At 38.5% G+C, this 18,360-nt stretch overlaps 1 protein-coding gene across 5 annotated transcripts in view; it reads left to right on the top strand.

Annotated features, from left to right (window-relative positions):
- Nucleotides 1-18,360, top strand: part of eml1 (EMAP like 1) — a 59,638-nt gene that overhangs the window by 1,855 nt on the left and 39,423 nt on the right. For 2 of the 5 annotated variants that reach the window (XM_053633777.1, XM_053633778.1), the window contains exon 1: nucleotides 9,728-10,192. The exons of the other annotated variants lie outside the window; for them this stretch is intronic. In XM_053633777.1, coding sequence (XP_053489752.1) covers nucleotides 10,126-10,192 — 67 coding nt within the window. In that variant the 5' untranslated portion in view covers nucleotides 9,728-10,125. Of the gene's footprint in view, nucleotides 1-9,727; nucleotides 10,193-18,360 lie in introns of those variants that run through there. 5 annotated transcript variants of the gene reach the window in all.

The following is an 18,360-nucleotide window of genomic DNA, read 5'->3' on the forward strand; positions in this document are numbered from 1 at the left end:
TATCATTTTAATACTCGCTCTGTTTAACTTTAAAAATTATGTAAGTTAATTAATTTTGGATGATCCTTTAACTTTTATCCATTATCATTGAATCTTTTATGCATTAACTTTTGGAATATTTTAGAAGGCATTATCTTTCATGAACCACTAGGTGTCGCTGTATTATAGTACGTGGAACATGCCGGTATACAGATTCCATAAACGGGATACCTGTAATTTACATCATAGACCTAGTAAGAATTACTGTGTTGGGATATAGCATATACTGTATATGTCCCATTTGGTTTATGCAATTATTGCTCATTGGGTCCTAATAATGTGAGACCACTACTACTAGCGGTGTAACAAGACAACTGGGATCAATATATCGATTTAAATATTATGACAAATTAACTTTCATATATCCATCCATTTTTCATACCTCTTACCCTACACAGGGTCGCAGGGGAGCCTTGATCCTATCCCAGGGAACTCAGGGCACAAGGCAGGGGACACCCTGGATGGGGTGACAACCCATCGCAGAGCACAATCGTACATACACTCACACACCCATTCACACTCTATGGACAATTTAGAGATACCAATCAACCTACAATGCATGTCTATGGTCTGGGGGAGGAGCCCGCAGGAAACCCCCAAAGCACAGGGAGAACATGTAAACTCTGCTCACACAGGGCGGAGGTGGGATTCAAATCCCCAACCCTGGGGGTTGCCACCATTAAGCCACCATTAAGAAAGGATGTGCAAATGGTGTGTAAAAAAATAAGTCATGTTTTTAGACTGATGGGTAAATAGGCTAGCAAGGTGATTCGTCCCATAACTCTTAAAATAGTCCTGCTCTATGTATTCATAATAAATCATATCTTAAATCGTTGCCTTCAAAAGAATCAAAACCACAGAAGACTCAAAATTACATCCCTAATTACTTCTACTATTACTAATACTACTTAATAATAATAATAATAATAATAATAATAATAATAATAATAATACACAAAGCCCAAATAATAGTAGGCTAATAATAAGGTTTGTTTGATGCTATATGACCTAAATTCTTATCTTGAAGTTTTCCATCAGGTTTTAAAGCTGATCTGCCGGTATCAGCTGCTGTACTCTTGTGTCCCACCCCCTTCATCTCTGGAAGGGTGACTCCTCCTCCTCTACCCTCCACTCTGGACATATAAATGAGACATATTTTCCCCATGATAAGAACTGACAGTTTTGCATTTGTGGCAAGCAGCCACCAGCCTTCATTTATTTACTGCTCAGCCAAAAAAGATCATGCTCCACTGATGCACTGGCCCACCCTGAATCATACCAGCCAAGACAATGTAAAACACAAAAAAATCTGTCCAGCCCCAGTTTTCCTGTCATGATAAGTAAGATCAGTTTAAAGGTAAATATATATACACATAAGTATATTAGGTTTAATATAACAGACTTAATGTGGGTAGCCAAGTGTAATTAGTGCTAGTAAAGTAATCCATGAACAATCAAGACTATGGTAGAAATGATGCTTTAAGGTCTCTGGATGTCATCTCTCCTCTGCTTTTGGCTGCAATTTGAGAGGAGGATGTAATGGCCTTCCTCTGCCTTGTTGAGAAGGAGTTCAGCTCTAAATTAATTTCCTAGCTGGCATGTTGTGTTGGAGGTGGACTACAGACAGACACATAGACAGACAGAGTTACTGTCTGAGACTGGTAATGGGATGTGAGTGCTAGATTTGAAGTGAGATATCTACTGCACTGAAGAGGAGCAGGCTATTTATATTTCTCACTGAGATATTAATATAAGAATAGGATCTAGAGCAGTGGTCACCAACCACGTCCCTGGAGACCTACCTTCTTGCAGGTTTCATTGCCAAACAAAATCTAACACACCTGTTTTAGTTGATCAAGAACTTCTTAAGGCACTAATTAGATGGTCAGTTGGGCAGAATTATAGTTGGAGCTAAAGTCTTCAGGAAGGTCTCCCAATTGGACCCATGTCACACCCCTCTTCATCTCCACTGGCATCCTGTAGCTGCCTGTATCAAATTCAAGGCCTTGACGCTCATGTACAAGACCTTGTCTGGTACAGCACCGCCCTACCTCAACATTCTCCTTGAGGCTTACATTCCCTCACGCAATCTACGATCGGTTAACGACCGACGCTTAGTAGTGCCAACTCAGTGTGGCTCAAGGTCCCTTTCAAGAACCTTCACACTAACTGTTCCTCAGTGGTGGAATGAACTTCCAACCTCAATCTGGACCGCAGAATCTGTCACTATCTTCAAAAAACAGCTAAAGACCCACCTCTTCCGTGAGCACCTAACGAAGCCTTAAAACGCCAAACCCACATTATCCTAAAAAAAAAACCCTACTTTGCGCACTTTGCTTTTCTAGAACTGAATTAATGGATCTTGTATGGTAGCACTACTTGTATTGTTCTCCGTTTGATATATCGCTTTGCTTGTATTTCCTCATTTGTAAGTCGCTTTGGATAAAAGCGTCCGCTAAATGAATAAATGTAAATGTAAGGTAGATCTCCAGGAACAGGACTGGTGACCACTGACCTAGAGCATGTGCTCAAGACTTTATATAGATCACAAAAGTACTGTAAATAAATTAATAGTTGGTATCTAACATTTAAACAATACAATCATAATTGAATTTATGACAGTCTGTATGTTTATTCAGAGCTCTCGGCACTCCAGAATAATAATCTTTTTTTTTTTGTATATTTCAGGTTGTGAGCTGTGAGAGATAATGAAGAATGAGTTTGTAGTGTAGTGCTCTATATACTGTTTGCAAATGCAGACCACACCTTCAAATAAATGTCATGGAAAATGACCTGGAATAAAGGGGGTAGTTGGTCTGGAGTTTTGGGCAGCTTCTGCTTCATGCTAGACAGCCAGCCCGCCCTCTGAACTGTCTCAGGGTAGAAGAGTTGAATAGTATTGATGAGATGGAGAGGCGGTGGGTGTGGAAATTTTGTTACAAGTAGAGAAAAGAAGAGATAGGAATTTATATAGGTCTTTCTCCCCAACTTGATTTATTTGATCATTTCCTTGTACCGTATGTCTGGACATACTGTGTATGATGTACTCTGTGTATATTCCTATGCAAGAAATGGGGGAATGAGCTTAGCCTTAATGCAGTGATCAAGTCAGATGTATAATGTCAGCTAAAATACTGAAATACTGATATGAAGAACAGTGATTTAGAGCATGACAGTATACAGTGTCTAATAAAATGGACGTCTGTTGAATGAAATGCAGAAAATATCCTATGATCCACTAAGCTAAGGAGATTTCTGGCTTATGCTACATGAGCTGTGGTTTGTGATGATGTGTATGCGAATGATACTCTGTCCAGCTGGCATGGCAGTAATAAGTGATTTTATGAGTAATTTGCATTCGAGTTAGACTCTGTGTACACACTATCCGTTGCACGGCTTCAGGGAGTAACTCCTACAAAAGCCAGTTGTGATTTATGTAAGTGAAATGTCATGTCTCATATCATTTAGCCTTTTATTATTGTTATGACAGAGCAAAAAATAGTGTCGTAACTGGCTTAGCTTGAGGAAGTTGCAGTGGGCTTACAAGCGCTAATCCAGGCTTTAATGACATCATCATGTAAGTATGGAGAATAAGAGCAGAAGAAGGAACAGAGAGGCCATTATGATGAGAAAGAAGTAGCCATAATTCATCTCCATTAGGCACACTGAACGCAGCTTCTCGGAACAACAGACGCTACAGTGGTGATTTTACACAGGCCAGGGGGGGGCTTGTCCTGGAGAAGTGTGTGAGTACCACATGAGTCAGAGTTTGTCCCACACCAGCTGGATGAGAGAAAGCAGGTGCTAGAGGGTAGTATTGGAAAATACAGCTATGATTTTAAAAACTGGGCATGTGGGATTTTGCAGTTGCTTGTTATAATGTAATGATTTTTTTTGTTTTATGTAAGGGGATTATACTGTATAATGAAGGAAACGGTTTAGTTTTGTGTTTGCCATATAAATTAGCTTATTGTTCAGCATCAGTGATTGTCAGGGGTCATGAGGATGTTTGCTTTTTCCAGATGGCCGGAGAGCTGTTATTAACAGTCTGGTTTACATATCCCCTCTAGAGGTTTCCAGTGGAAAATAGATAAATGTAATGGAATATTTTATCATTTCAGGCTGTGCACTGCTTGGTAAAGTGTTTATGGTGCATCTTATATTCATCTTTAATTCCAGTGTGAAAACTCTCTGCGATGCTCACTGATGTAAACCAGCTCTGCTCGCACATATATCATGCACATAAATCATACTGTGTGGCAAAAAAAAAAAAATCTTTATCCATTATTTCAGAAAAGTACAGCCCCCATTTTGACTCAGTATTAGTTAGTTCATATTTCAAACAAAGAAGTAAACAAAGGGCTATATAATAGTAAATAACTGTGTTTACAAAAGTGTATACACTTACAAAATTAGACATAAACAGTATGATTTACATACATATATTTTTAGATGATTGTGTTCATAGTTTCTATACTACTACCCTAGTTGAAAATGGAGACTTGAGTGGAAAATTGTGTATATAATACTACTGTGTTTTTATTTAACATAAATATACTGTTATGTTTCTTTTGCCTTGGTATCAAAGCAAAAATACATCTAAGGCCTAAATTTAAGCATCAATCAAAGATGTTCTTTTATACTGCAGAACAAATACCTTGATTTTTCATACATACAATGCCCTCCACTAATATTGGCACCCTTGGTAAATATGTGCAAAGAAGGTTGTGAAAAATTGTCTTTATTGTTTAACCTTTTGATCTTCTTTTAAAAAAATAAAAAAAAATCACAAAAATACCCTGCTCTCATAGATCTCAAACAATTGCAAACAAAACACATTTATTTTAAAAAAAATCTTTGTTAAATATAGGTGTGCAACAATTATTGGCACCCTTTTAGTCAATAATACAATACGTGCTTCCTCCCTTTACCAAGATAACAGCTCTGAGTCTTCTCCTATGATGCCTGATGAGGTTGGAGAATACATGGCAAGGGATCCGAGACCATTCCTCCATACAGAATCTCTCCAGATCCTTCAAATTTCACACTGGTGGACGTTCCTCTTCAGTTCACCCCACATGTTTTCTATGGGGTTCAAGTCAGGGGACTGGGATGGCCATGGCAGGACCTTGATTTTGTGGTCAGTAAACCATTTTTGTGTTGATTTTGGATCATTGTCCTGTTGGAAGATCCAACCACTGGAATATCCTAACAAAATGTCCAGGTCCTCTGGCAGAAAAAAGCCCCAAAACATTAAAGAGCCACTCCCATATTTAACCGTGAGCATGAGGTACTTTTCCATATGTCTACCTCTCTTTGTGCGCCAAAACCAACTCTGGGGTTTGTTGCCAAAAAGCTCTATTTTGGTTTCATCTGACCATAGAACCTGATCCCATTTGAAGTTCCAGTAGTGTCTGGCAAACTGAAGACACTTGAGTTTGTTTTTGATGAGAGTAGAGGCTTTTTTCTTGAAACCCTTCCAAACAACTTGTGGTGATGTAGGTGACTTAGATTGTAGTTTTGGAGACTTTCTGACCCCAAGACACAGCTAACTTCTGCAATTCTCCAGCTGTGATCCTTGGAGATTGAGACAGTGCATTGAGACAATATAGACACATGTCCAATTCCAGGTTGATTCATAACATTTCCAGTTGACTGGAACTTCTTAATTATTGCCCTGATGGAGGAAATGAGCATTTTCAATGCTTTTGCTATTTTCTTATAGCCACTTCCCATTTTGTGAAGCTCAACAACCTTTTGCTGCACATCACAGCTATATTCTTTGGTCTTACCCAATGTTATGAATGACTAAGGGAATTTGGCCTATGTGTTACCTCATATTTATACCCCTGTGAAACAAGGAGTCAGGGTTGAACAATTTCCTGTTCCTAGTCACCCAGCTGTACTAAAAATGTAAAATATCAATGGGTATATAATTCAAGTATATTTTTCTCATATGAATTCATAGGGGTGCCAATAATTGTTTCACACCTATATTTAACAAAGATATTTTTTAATAAACCTGTGTTGTGTTTGCAATTGTTTGATATCCATGAGAGCAGAGAATTTTTGTGAATTTTTTGACCAAAAGATCAAAAGGTTAAACAACAAAGACAAATGTTCACAGCCTTCTTTGCTCATATTTACCAAGGGTGCCAATATTAGTGGAGGGCACTGTACGTGTAGTTCTATCGAGTGTTCTATCAAGGCAATAGATAAAATGCTTCAAATATCTCAAGTCTTCCTTTAGAATTACATGTGCACCACCCAGATATTTATAGCTCTTCTTCTCAGGTTGGCTGCCACTTCTCTTGATCTTTTATATCCTCCTTGTGGTACTGACTATGATAGGATATTCAGTGAAGAATGACTTCTTCATGCACAGCTGCTGTTGCTAGGTGGAGACGCATACACAGTAAACATGGCTGGCCTAAATCTAGATATATGAACACATTTCTGTTTCTTACAGAACAATACAGACAAGACGTTTCTTTCTTTCACACTTTATGCAAAGTGTTAGAGCACTGTTTTTGAATCTGCTCTGAAGTAGGCATTAGCACATGATTAACACACTCCGTATGTGCAATGTTCCACTCCATCTCGTCTCCTCCCTCTCACACTTGCAAACACACACAAAGACACTTGCATCTTATCTACACTTGAATGTTATTATGTGAAGCAATGGCTCTGTAATTCTTATTAGTTTTCCTCAGTAGGAAGCAGCAGAGCAGAGAACTCTACAGCTGGAGTCACAGTCTGAACCACAGGCAGTGTCATGGTCCACTGCCCCTTGATTATCCTCATAACCTCTTGATGTTTATTATAACGCACCAGGAAATCCACTGTTGAAATCTATTTTTGCCGACTCATAATCATGCACAGGTCTGTATCTGAGGAGCTTGATTCACCTAGTATAGTGAGTGTCGTATAAATATAGGTGAGTGCTGTTATTACAGAATTTCCAATAAAACAAAATTCACAACCAGCAGATGGTTTAATCCGTGCAATATTAATCCTCATTGTGATTAATCTGGTACTTACTATTAGAGGTGTAAATGTTGCTAAGTTGTCACTATATAGTGTCTGTAATGGTTTGAACACATTACACATTCTTTAAGTGACAGCTCTTATTGACTCCTAACTCTGTGTGTTTGTGTGTAGTTTTTTTTTTTTTTTTTATCAAACGTGTACGTGTTCATGTGTAAAAGAAAGAGATTGCATCCAGAAGAACAGGAGAACAAAAGCAGGGCATTGAGCCATCCAGCTGCCAGTGGAGGCAGGCGATAGCCTCGTTCACTCATCCCAGTCTCTCTCTCTCTCCCCCTCCCTTTTCTCTTTTCATTTCTTCCTCCCTCTCTCTGTCCCAGAGCAGGAGGGGACACACTGCTCTCTAATCTCTAAGCACCAATAAGCTGTGCTTCCCCTCTGAACGCTCTGAGACTCGATTATCATGCAGAAAACTGAGGCACTACAAATGAAGAGCCTTAACACGTGATTCTCAGTCATACAATGCATGCTTAATCAGTGAGAAAGAATCCTGACTCAGAAGAGACAAAAACCTAGTAACAATATGGGTAATACTTTACTATAAGGTTTAGAAATAAGTACTATATTAATAATTTCCTAACTCTTTTATAATGATAAATTTTGATCACTTTATTAATCCCAGAGGGAAATTCACAGATTACAGGAGAAATCCAAAATGCATAGTGTGCAAGAAGGAGCAATATAATAATAAAATAAACATAAACATATTCCGTACAAAATGATAAAATGTAATACCGGATATAAAGTGAGTATAGCCTTATTATACAGTGGGGGAAGTATTGGACACATCAACATTTTTTTCAGTAAACATATTTCCAATGAGGTTATTCACATGACATTTTCACCACACATCAGTATTAACTCAAGAAATATGAAGAATTCACAACATTAAAGTCCATAAATAAAGTTATGTGTAATAAAGTGGAATGACACAGGAAAAAAGTATTGAACACGCTAAGAAAAAGCAATTCTCCAAGGCAAGGCTTCACTCTTCAGGGAAGGATTTCCACTAGATTTCGGAAAATGGCTGTGGGCATTTGCCCAATCAGGCATAAGAGCATTACTGAGGTCAGGTGCTGATGTCCGGTAAGAAGGGCTGACATGCAGTCAGTGCTCCAATTAATCCCAAAGGTTTTCAGTAGGGTTAAGGTCAGGGCTCTGTACATTTTACCACACTTTGAGCACAGGGGGACTGTCATGCTGGAACATGTTCGTTCCACTTAAGGGAAATCTTTATGTTAAAGCTTACAGCATACAAAAACGTTCGAGACAATACTGTGCTTCTATCTTTGTGGCAACAGTATTGGGAAGCCCCTCATAGTATATATGATTTATGATTTCCTGCTGCACTAAAGATTAGTTAATGTATTAATTTGTCATTAAGAAGGCATTTGTTAAGTATTAGTATATTGCTTATTTGTGCACTTTAAAGTGTTACCACAATAAGTCTCAATAATTTATAAAGACTAATGAATAAGTAATGTTTCTCTTGGCTTTTGGGAATTCATAAGCATTTGGTCTTGAGTGGAACAGACAGTAGGGTCTGTGTCAAGGCCCTAATCCGGGCTAAGATTATATGCCATAAACAGAACTTGATTCTCGTACAGGTCAAGAGAATCTATTGTGTAATGAAGGAAGAACACAACAGTGAAGGAGGTGAGGGAGAGAGATATAGACACAGAAAAAGAGACAGCTTTTCAAAGGGATTAATCCTTTCGGTTTTGAGGTGACAGCCAAGGCCAAATCACAAGCACGCAGACATTCTTCACTTCACATCTTCACTTCAAAATGCTTTCCATTGCTCCTGTGAGACATGCGATAAGCTTCAAAAGGACTTCTCATTGCGGCCTTTTCTTTTTTTCAGTGCGTGTGGGTTTTGTTTAAAGAGTTGAAAAAATGAGGCCATGCAGTCATCTCTTACTGCTTATGCATCTGTGCTTGGCTCATTGAATGGCTTAATTTTTTTTGGCATCATGTCTGCTGTAGGACACTGCCAAAAGCCCACTTCCTCTATGCTTCTCTCTGATGCTTCTCAGTCCAAGTCATAATTGGTTTAGAATATGATAAGGCTGAAAATGTAAATACTTAGCTTCAGGACTGGTTGTTGGAGCTTGTTTTTATGGCATAAAAATACAAAAGCATATTTTTTCCTTTTCTGTTCAGTTCCCTTCCTCTGTCCTCTGTCCGTCTTTTCTTTATACCTAGGAATTTACATTCTTTGCCATTATAATACTCTTTAGTGTGTTGTGTAATTTAAGTAGAACATGATTTCTATATTGGTTGGTGTTAGGTGTGGACACTCATTTTGTCTTCATAAATACAGTGTGCTTAAGACTGGTGTATGCACATTGTTTCACTTAAGGGAAAGTTTTATTCAGTCTTGCCAAAGCAGCTAAGTCATGGTTAAGTCATTCCCCTTAGTTCCTTTTGCTGTTTCATATTTCTCTCTCTCTCTCTCTCTCTCTGCCATAGGGTGGGGTAACGCGAGAGAAACCCCACCCAGCTGAGCTCTGATTGGACATTCCAAACCAGGCTGAGGGAGAAATTCCAGGCAGCTCAGTAGTGTGTCCACGGCATTACACAAACACTCTTACTGCACACACACACACACCCACACACACACACACAGACACACGCAGCAGCTCTTCCTCTTAGAGCTCAAGCTGTCTAAAACTGTTTCTCTTGTGGATGTTTACACAGCCCACAGCTGCTCTGGAGAAGGTCATAAGGGACCTAGCAGGGAAAAGAGAAGGAAAAAGCAGAGAAAAAAGAAGAACAGGACATTGTTAAAAAAAAATTATTCTCCTGGTTTTTTTTTGGGGGGGGGGTTTTGAGGGGGGGACTTGCCAGCCTATTTTGGAGAGTAAGTGAGATTGGGACCGAGTTGGCTTGACAGCCACCCTAGAGGGGACATGTTGTCATGGTAACTGATAACGGCGGGCTGACCCTAGCATGCTGGTTGGTGAATGGAGATAGAGTCACCGTATCAAGCCAGTGAAAGTGACGGTGAAGAAGGAGGCAAGAGAGCGCAGGGAGAGGATGGAGGACAGCTTTTCCAGCTACAGCTCTCTCTATGACACCTCCTCACTGCTGCAGTTCTGTAATGGTAAACTTGATTCTGCACACTCACTCTCATAGCTTGGCATCCTGCCTTGTGCCTCTCCCTTTAAACTATTTAAATTGCTAAAGGAGTTTCAGCTAAGCTCTGAACTATAGGAGGGTTTACAAATCCCATAGAGTGGACACAGAGGAAGTTTCTCTTGTCTAGTAAGCAGTGGAATACTGTAGATGAGTTAAAAGGGAGCATTACTAGATCATGATCGACTTTGATTCAAGAACTGGTTCAGCTTGTGTTTCTGTCTCAGAGGAGAAATGTTTAAGTGTAGATGTATCAGTTAAGAATAAGAACCTTGTGAAATATAAAGTATGATTGAGGTATGTAATTATTTGTCAGGACAACAGGCTGACACAGATGACTTCTCGAACAGAAAGAGATGTTTAAACAACTCATACATAGCTCCTGAACCAAATATGATTTTGAAGGTATCACGTCTATAAATTATTAACCAAAGAATGACTGAAACATAATTCATAAAACATTTTTATTGAGGATTAGATTACTGTCTTGCTCTATTTTGTTTAGGACTATGTCCTTCCACTTTTGTTACAGGAGACTGTGCTGTCAGTTGCAATCCGTGCTTGTATGTGATGGTGCTTGTAGTGGCTGTCAGTGGCTTGGGGGAAGGGAAAAGATTATAGGAAAGCAATGAGGAGATGAAGAATAAGGGTTTCCTCATTACCCGATGAGTAAAGGTGCATGTTGCCCTGGTCAATTCCTCATAATTAATCTTTCGTATCAAGGGACCTTATGTGACCTCTTAGGTTCAAAGATAACACTCTTTGTGTTTCCTTCTTCCCTGCTAGAATATTGCTAAAATGAACCTCCAGTTTTATTGGCCTGTATTTACATGGTTGTTTTGACATTTTTTTTAGTTTAGAGGTCTTAATGAGTCATTTGTGTCAAGTGCTGTGAAGGACACCTTACGTATAAACTTGTATTACCTGTTAAACTGGTGCTGTTGCTTAAATGTGAGTTGCTGTAACTTATCAAGAATGCATTTTCCTTCAGGAATATAGGTTGACCTATATACTTCCCATCCAATTTTACATCCAGATACTTATAAGGTTTATCTCTCAGATTGAGATTACTTGTTTATGTATAGCCATGGAGTAGTAAGAATCAATCCATAGTTTAGATAGTGTGTGTGTGTGTGGGGGGGGGGGGGGGATGGTACAGGAGGTACACTGGTATGTCAAATAGGCCTGTGTGATAAAAATGTGTTGGTTGGTTTGTTCCAAGCAAATTATTTGATAAAGACCACACTGTATGGATTCATCTATAGTCTGAATAGTGACTCCAAATGCTGTACAATGGTGATTGTAAATGTTAAATTGCAGATAGGTTCCCAACCAGTTCTATATGTTTTATGCTTTTTTAATGTAAAAAAAGCACTGCTTTATATATAACATTAATATAAGATTTGGTAACAACAATGTGATAGATATAACTGAAGTGCTATTTGCAATTAATTCATCAAAATACAAGACGTTTTTATAAGACACATTAAAACACCCTGAAACGTTTGTATATTTGGATACTGGGATACCTAGTCCAAGGATATCTAGTCCTATGCCTATCAAAATAATTTATTATACAGTTATTTGTATGCGTTCTGTACATATGCTTTGTGTTATTTCGTGTATATAGTTTCTATACACTATGTGTGGTGTATGAGCAACTCTAGTAGTAAAAACAGTGCAATAAAATGACTAGACTAAGGATTTAAGTGTTAACTACAGTACATGACTAAAGACTTGAGACTTGACAAGGACTTGCAAAAAAGTGACATGTCTTGTAGAATGCCCATATTAACATATAGTACAGTCTCTATCATGATATCCACAATGTCCCTGAGCTCAAAAGGATTTGGTGGAAGCTGCCTGTGAGTCATAAGGACCCATTAATTTACTCTGACCACATTTCATTAGAAATTTCCAGACTGTCATGTTTTATGGGCTGGAAGATGAAATGAGACTATATGATCTTTCTTTATAGGCGATTCTCCAGTAGAGTTAACAGTTGCTTGGACAGAGGAGAGAGGAATGCCCTATCTTTGCAGTATTGTGGCTAAATGCTTGTATGTGCTGGGATGGGCCACCGTGTGGTCACTATGCAATGAATCACTAGCAAGCTGAAAAAAAAAATGCAGAGCAGTTTCATCAGGTGCGGATGAGTGCAACATCATTAAAACATGAAATTACATAAATGACAATGTCCAGTGTGTTTGATATTTAATTGCATTCTGCATCAAAATGGATAGTATAAGCTTATCTGAATTGGCTATTCATATCCATTTCCAATCGAGCTACCCGTGGCCAATGCTGGATATGTTGCATATACTACAGTTGGCATAAATCAGACACTGAGGACAAGGAAGCAATATTAGCTAGGAACTAATTACAAGGAATTAATAAATTGGAAGCAAAATTGCTACCTCACAGCTCCAGAGTCCTTAGATGGATCCTGAGCTCGGGAAACTGTCTGTCAGGAGTTTCGTATGTTCTCCCCATGTCCACGTGGGTTTCCTACACACTTTATTCTTTTCATTCTATTAGCTGTGTTGCTTTGAGATTTCTTTAAACTGGATGTAGTGACATGGAAACACAGGTAGTCTTGCTAGCTAGCTTGTTTGAAGATGGTCTCTCATCAGTAAGTGTAGGTTTTATGACCTATTATTACTCTTTTGGATCCAAGCATTTCATATCCTTCCAAGATGCTGCAATCAAAACTTGCGTGTCTCTCAAATTTAAGCAGAACCACTGGATGTTTTGTGCCTGGGCCACACATCACATATTAACCAAAAACACTCCTTCTTAACTCAAAACAGAAATGGTGGAACATTTGCTGGGAGGGCTCCTTAGAACATGCATATAAATGAAATAAAGTAGAAATAAGTGGGCAAGCAAACATGAATACGCTTTGGTTTCACTTTCAGAATATTCCTCTTTTTAAGCCAGTTTCCCTGAAGACTTTTACTGAAGACTTTCAGAAATTTACTAATATTTATGGATACAGTGTTAGCTAACATTGTATTTTTTCCAAACGAAACTGAATCCAAACAAGTCCAAAATGGTCCTTATTTTATTCCAGAGGTTATTTGAGGAACAGGTATGACAAGTACTAATAGATGAAAAATAGGTCATAAAAATGAACAATCAGGCCCAAGTGAAATGAAATTTATTGTCATCTTAAACAGGCAAATGACACAAAGAACTCAACAGTCCTTGCAAATTGTATGAAGAATGAAAAACAATCAAACAATAGGTCTCTGGTGTCTATCAGACAAATGTAGTTGCTCCTTATGGCTTAAAATTTCTATCTTAAAAGTAGCCACCCAATCAACTATTATCCTACACCTTGGACCATAACTTCGATGTTAATCTGTCTAATGTAATTGTCTTCCTGTCTGCCAAGTTTCCCCAAGATGGCGAATTTCCATGTGAAAACATTTCAGATTTTATGGCATCCAAGGCCTTACAGAAAGCTCTCTTTTAGACTGCAGCTTAATATTTCTCTAAAAATACAAACTGTAATAAAAATACATTAACACATTACAGAGTGCGATAAAAATACATTAACAATCTGCTATCTAAAAATCTGCCATGATTGTTTATTTTCTTTAAAATTTTTCTTGTCCTCTGACCAGTGCTACTAGACCAATGTTCTTGCCTCTGGAGCCGAAGTCTCACTATCAGCTTCCCCTAAATTCATTAATAACCACACATTCAGCAAGAGTAGGATTAAAGTCCTGCTCAAATCACTGATCTAAACAGACTAACATGAGCTGGAGGAGGCACTAAAGATGACTAAAATGTGCTCTGTTTAATCACAGACCATGATTTCTGAAAGCTGTGAGCTAAGTTTTTCTTCTCAGACTCACTACAAGCAAGCAAACACACTTATAGCACACAATTTTTTCATTATTCATACCAGGACCTGGTTGTCAGAGGATTTCCATAAAACATTGCTATTAAGAAAATAATAAATCACATGCTGATGATTAATTTCAAGGCGCACCTTGATTTACTCGTTCCTCCTGCGCTGTCATTTATAGTGCTGTGCACCAGTAAAGATAAAATGTTACATTTTACTCTTGAGCTGCTCTCGCTGTGTACTCTACTGATAACAGTGTTGAACAAATCTTTTATTTGAGAACACCACACAAACGTCTTTCTCCGCCAAGCGATCTATCTCTCTCTCTCTCTCTCTCCTCTCCCCTCCTCTCTCTCTCTCTCTCTCTCTCTCTCTCTCTCTCTCTCTCTCTCTTTTGTCAAGGCTGCATTGTCCACTTGCTATTGCTGTACATTACTGATAGTTGATTAAATTTTCTGACGTTTATGAAGATATACAAGATGACCTACTTTAAAAATCACACACACATGCACAAACACACACACACACACACACACACACACACACGCACATACACATCTATCTATCTATCTATCTATCTATCTATCTATCTATCTATCTAACTGCAGGGTCTAAGCACAAGCTGTAGACAAAGGGCTATGTTTTCATTTTCTTGTTTTGGTTGTGTTTTGGTTCTCCAGGCTGTTAAGGGATATTCCACTCCCTCATTCCACTATAAACTTGGCCTGAACAAAGGATTATTTTTTGAGACTGTCAGGCAGACAGGATAATCCAAATTGTTTCGACTGCATTTTGACCATGACTTTCAACAAAGGTCTCCTGTCATACAGATTAGATTGTAACTATTTGATTGTCCCCCCCGTGTCATTGTTTGCTTTAGTGTTTCAGGAGAGTAAAGAAAAGATCTGCTTGTCTGAGCTTAAATTGTTTCAAATGATGCAGAATCAGCTTGGCTTGGTTGAGTATATGGACACATATTATAAAGCTTTGGAATTCAATTAAACCTTCCCATGACCAGTTTTAAAACACGGTTGGTGTTAGATTTGTGAGGCTCTGATATACAATACAATGGAGTAGAATCTGGCTTTCTGTATATTTGGCCAAAGTTACTATTACCGTAAACATGACAGGACGTGCTGTTATATGTAAAATACTCAGCAACAGTGCTGTGACCATTTTGAATTCATTTCTAATTCATTAAAGAATGCATCACACTTTAATCAGGTTATAGTTACATTATAGCAGCTGTAAACAGTCGTTCCCTCACCAATCTCTCCAATTTTTCATCCATCCATCCATTTTGTGTACCACTTATCCTACACACAGTCGCGGGGAGCCTGGAGCCTATCCCAGGGGTCTCGGGGCACAAGGCGGGGGACAACCTGGATGGGGTGTCAACCCATCGCAGGGCACACTCACACACATTCACACACTACAGACAATTTAGAGATGCCAATCAACCTACAACGCATGACTGGGGGAGGAAACCGGAGTACCCAGAGGAAATCCCCAAAGCAGCACGAGGAGAACATGCAATCTCTGCACACGCAGGGCAGGGGCAGGGCAGAAATTGAACTGCAAACCCAGGAGGCGTGAGGCACCCACCGTGTCCCACCCTCCTCTATAATTTCCTTTCTCTTGAAAATAATGACAAAAATCACAGCTCGACAGAGGTCGTTACAAAGTGCTGATACTGAAGACTCCTTCCATAAATATGAAAAAATGTCTCCTAAAAGAAAACTCCACCATATCAGTGATACATTTTTCTTTGTTAAATAACAGCACAATTTGCTAGCCGTTTATTATTAGTCTTAGATTATGTGGAGTGTCCACCACACAAAGTCCTGTGAATTAGCTGTTACTACATAAGCAATTATGTATTGGAACTAGAGCATCAATATAAACATATTTGATTTACTTGCTTTACAGTAGCTGGACCTTTTTCAGTGCTGTGCTGTTATAAAAAACTAATCAGCACAATCTAAACAATCAGAATGGAGACTTCAGCAGCGCTATGGTATAACCCGTTGGTAGAATATATTATAATGTACCATTAGGCGACTGAGGTGTTCACAGCAGTTCACAGTGAATTGTGATATATTGCAAGCCCTTTGTAACATCCAGCATACTAACACTTCTTTATCTTTGCACTTTCTTTAACCTCCTTTATGTCACTCTGAGAACAATGTGATTATTTGTTATACTATGCACCCACCCATTGTACAGTGCAGTGTGGCCAGCTGTTTGTACTGAGTGACCTTTTGTGTGTGTGTGTGTGTGTGTGTGTGTGTGTGTGTGTGTGTGTGTGTGTGTGTAAGTGAATCTAGACTCACCCTTATGCAGAAGCTGAAAAGAGCTTTATGTCTGAGGCAAGAAAGCAGAACAAGCCATTAGTTAATGCTATGATCCATGTTTCCTTTTCCGAGTGCACTGCATCTTTCTCCAGCAAACTGACCTCATTTCCTCACCTCATGTGTTTGGCATCTCGTCCGTTACTGTTGCTCTCCAGGAGAGTGTGAGCTAGCCTTGTTCCTCTTCCTCAGCGTGTCACTGCCAGGTCTGTTCCTCTCTCTCCATTCTTCTATGGGCACGGGCACGGGTCAGGTCAGACTGTTGAGTGTGAAAATGTTGATGAAGTATGAAGAAATGTTGACAGATATTGTTGACAGATATGTAAGAGGCTTGTTTTGGAAAAGTGCTGTGACTGTTACACTGTGGTGGTCAGTAGTGGTAGGTAGAGTAAATAGGATTTTTCTAGCTGTTCTTGAGTATAATGATGGAAGCAAGATGTTTGTTCCATTTGACATTGACCCATGACGCTTGTTGGTATGAAATTTCTAAATATACATCTCTTTGCTGTCAAAAGTGCAAATCTGTGTAAGTTTTAGGTGTATAAATGATTTCATATGAGACTCTTATTACAAGGTATTGCAATCTACATATTTGTCCATTGACATCAACATTATAAACACTAGACTTCCAACCTCAGTGCACAAACAAGGCTTTAAATAAACTGCTGTGATATTACAAGCACCAATTAACTATAATTATAATTTGCACAATTCAGTCTTGAAATGATTTAAAAAAAAAAAAGTTTCTATTAGGATTAAAAACAGTTGTTGATATAGTAAAGCCTTCTGTAAGGAGAACATACATGGAAGGAATCTCAGGTCGCATCACTTTGTAATAGTCAGTAAATTTTACACTACAAGAGAATCATGAGGACAGAGGACTTCGTTAACACAACAAGCTTTGTTTTTTCTCCTGTCTAATTTAACCCTCCTAAACACACACACAAACAACAAAGAACAGATTAAAACAATAAACATTTATTATGGCTTGTCCGAGACAAGCTGTAAGAAGAAATATTTGCATATAAATTCATGACCCTAAATGAGGAAAGTCAAAACATTTCAAAGAGAAAAAGAGAGATGAACCAGTATTTCAGACATCTCAAATGTGGAAATGGGTCAAACTGACCCATAACATAATTGTAGGGTTAAAGAGGGAGAGAAAAAGAGCGGTTGCTGAGGGAATAACTGTTTACAGCTGCTATAAAATAAGTTATAACAGGAACTAACTTGTTTCATGGATATTCCTCAGTAAAAAAAAAAAAAAAATATATATATATATATATATATATATATATATATATATATATATATATATATATATATATATCATATTATAATTGGCAATTTGCTATGGTTTAAGATTAATAAAATACTTTCAGACCTGCTATTATAGGAAGATGCTGTCAACTTCAGTGTAGTAATGGGTTACATCACACAACCCCATTGTTGATTATTTTCCTATAACAGCACACCCCTTTGTGTTTTATTCATTACTTCATGCACACCTATGGGTATGAGCTTTGGGTTTTCTGCTTCTTCATAAACTGACAAAAGAGGTACTATCTCATAGCTTCGAAGCAACAAAATATAGCAAGAATTTGCAGAATTTTAACTCCTTTCCCACAAATAAGGTTTGTCATGCATGCCTATAGCCATTTTCCTCAAGTTCTTTTTTTTTTTAACAGCTACTCCAGTGAATTCATCAGTGAATTGCTTCATAGCCTCTGTAAACATCATGCTGTGTAGATGCTAAACAACCCACTCAGCCCCTGACAACAGCCCTTACATGGCCACACATCAGAGCAAGCAAAAGCAACACTCTGAGCTTAAGGATAACCAGTGAGACTCAGTATCTCTCTAATCTCCTCCATCTCCTGTATGTGGACGAAGAAGCTTCACACCACAGTTGTACCATTAATCTACGAG

The sequence above is a fragment of the Ictalurus furcatus genome, chromosome 9 (assembly GCF_023375685.1).
Source record: "Ictalurus furcatus strain D&B chromosome 9, Billie_1.0, whole genome shotgun sequence".
In the NCBI taxonomy this organism is placed as follows: Eukaryota; Metazoa; Chordata; class Actinopteri; order Siluriformes; family Ictaluridae; genus Ictalurus; species Ictalurus furcatus.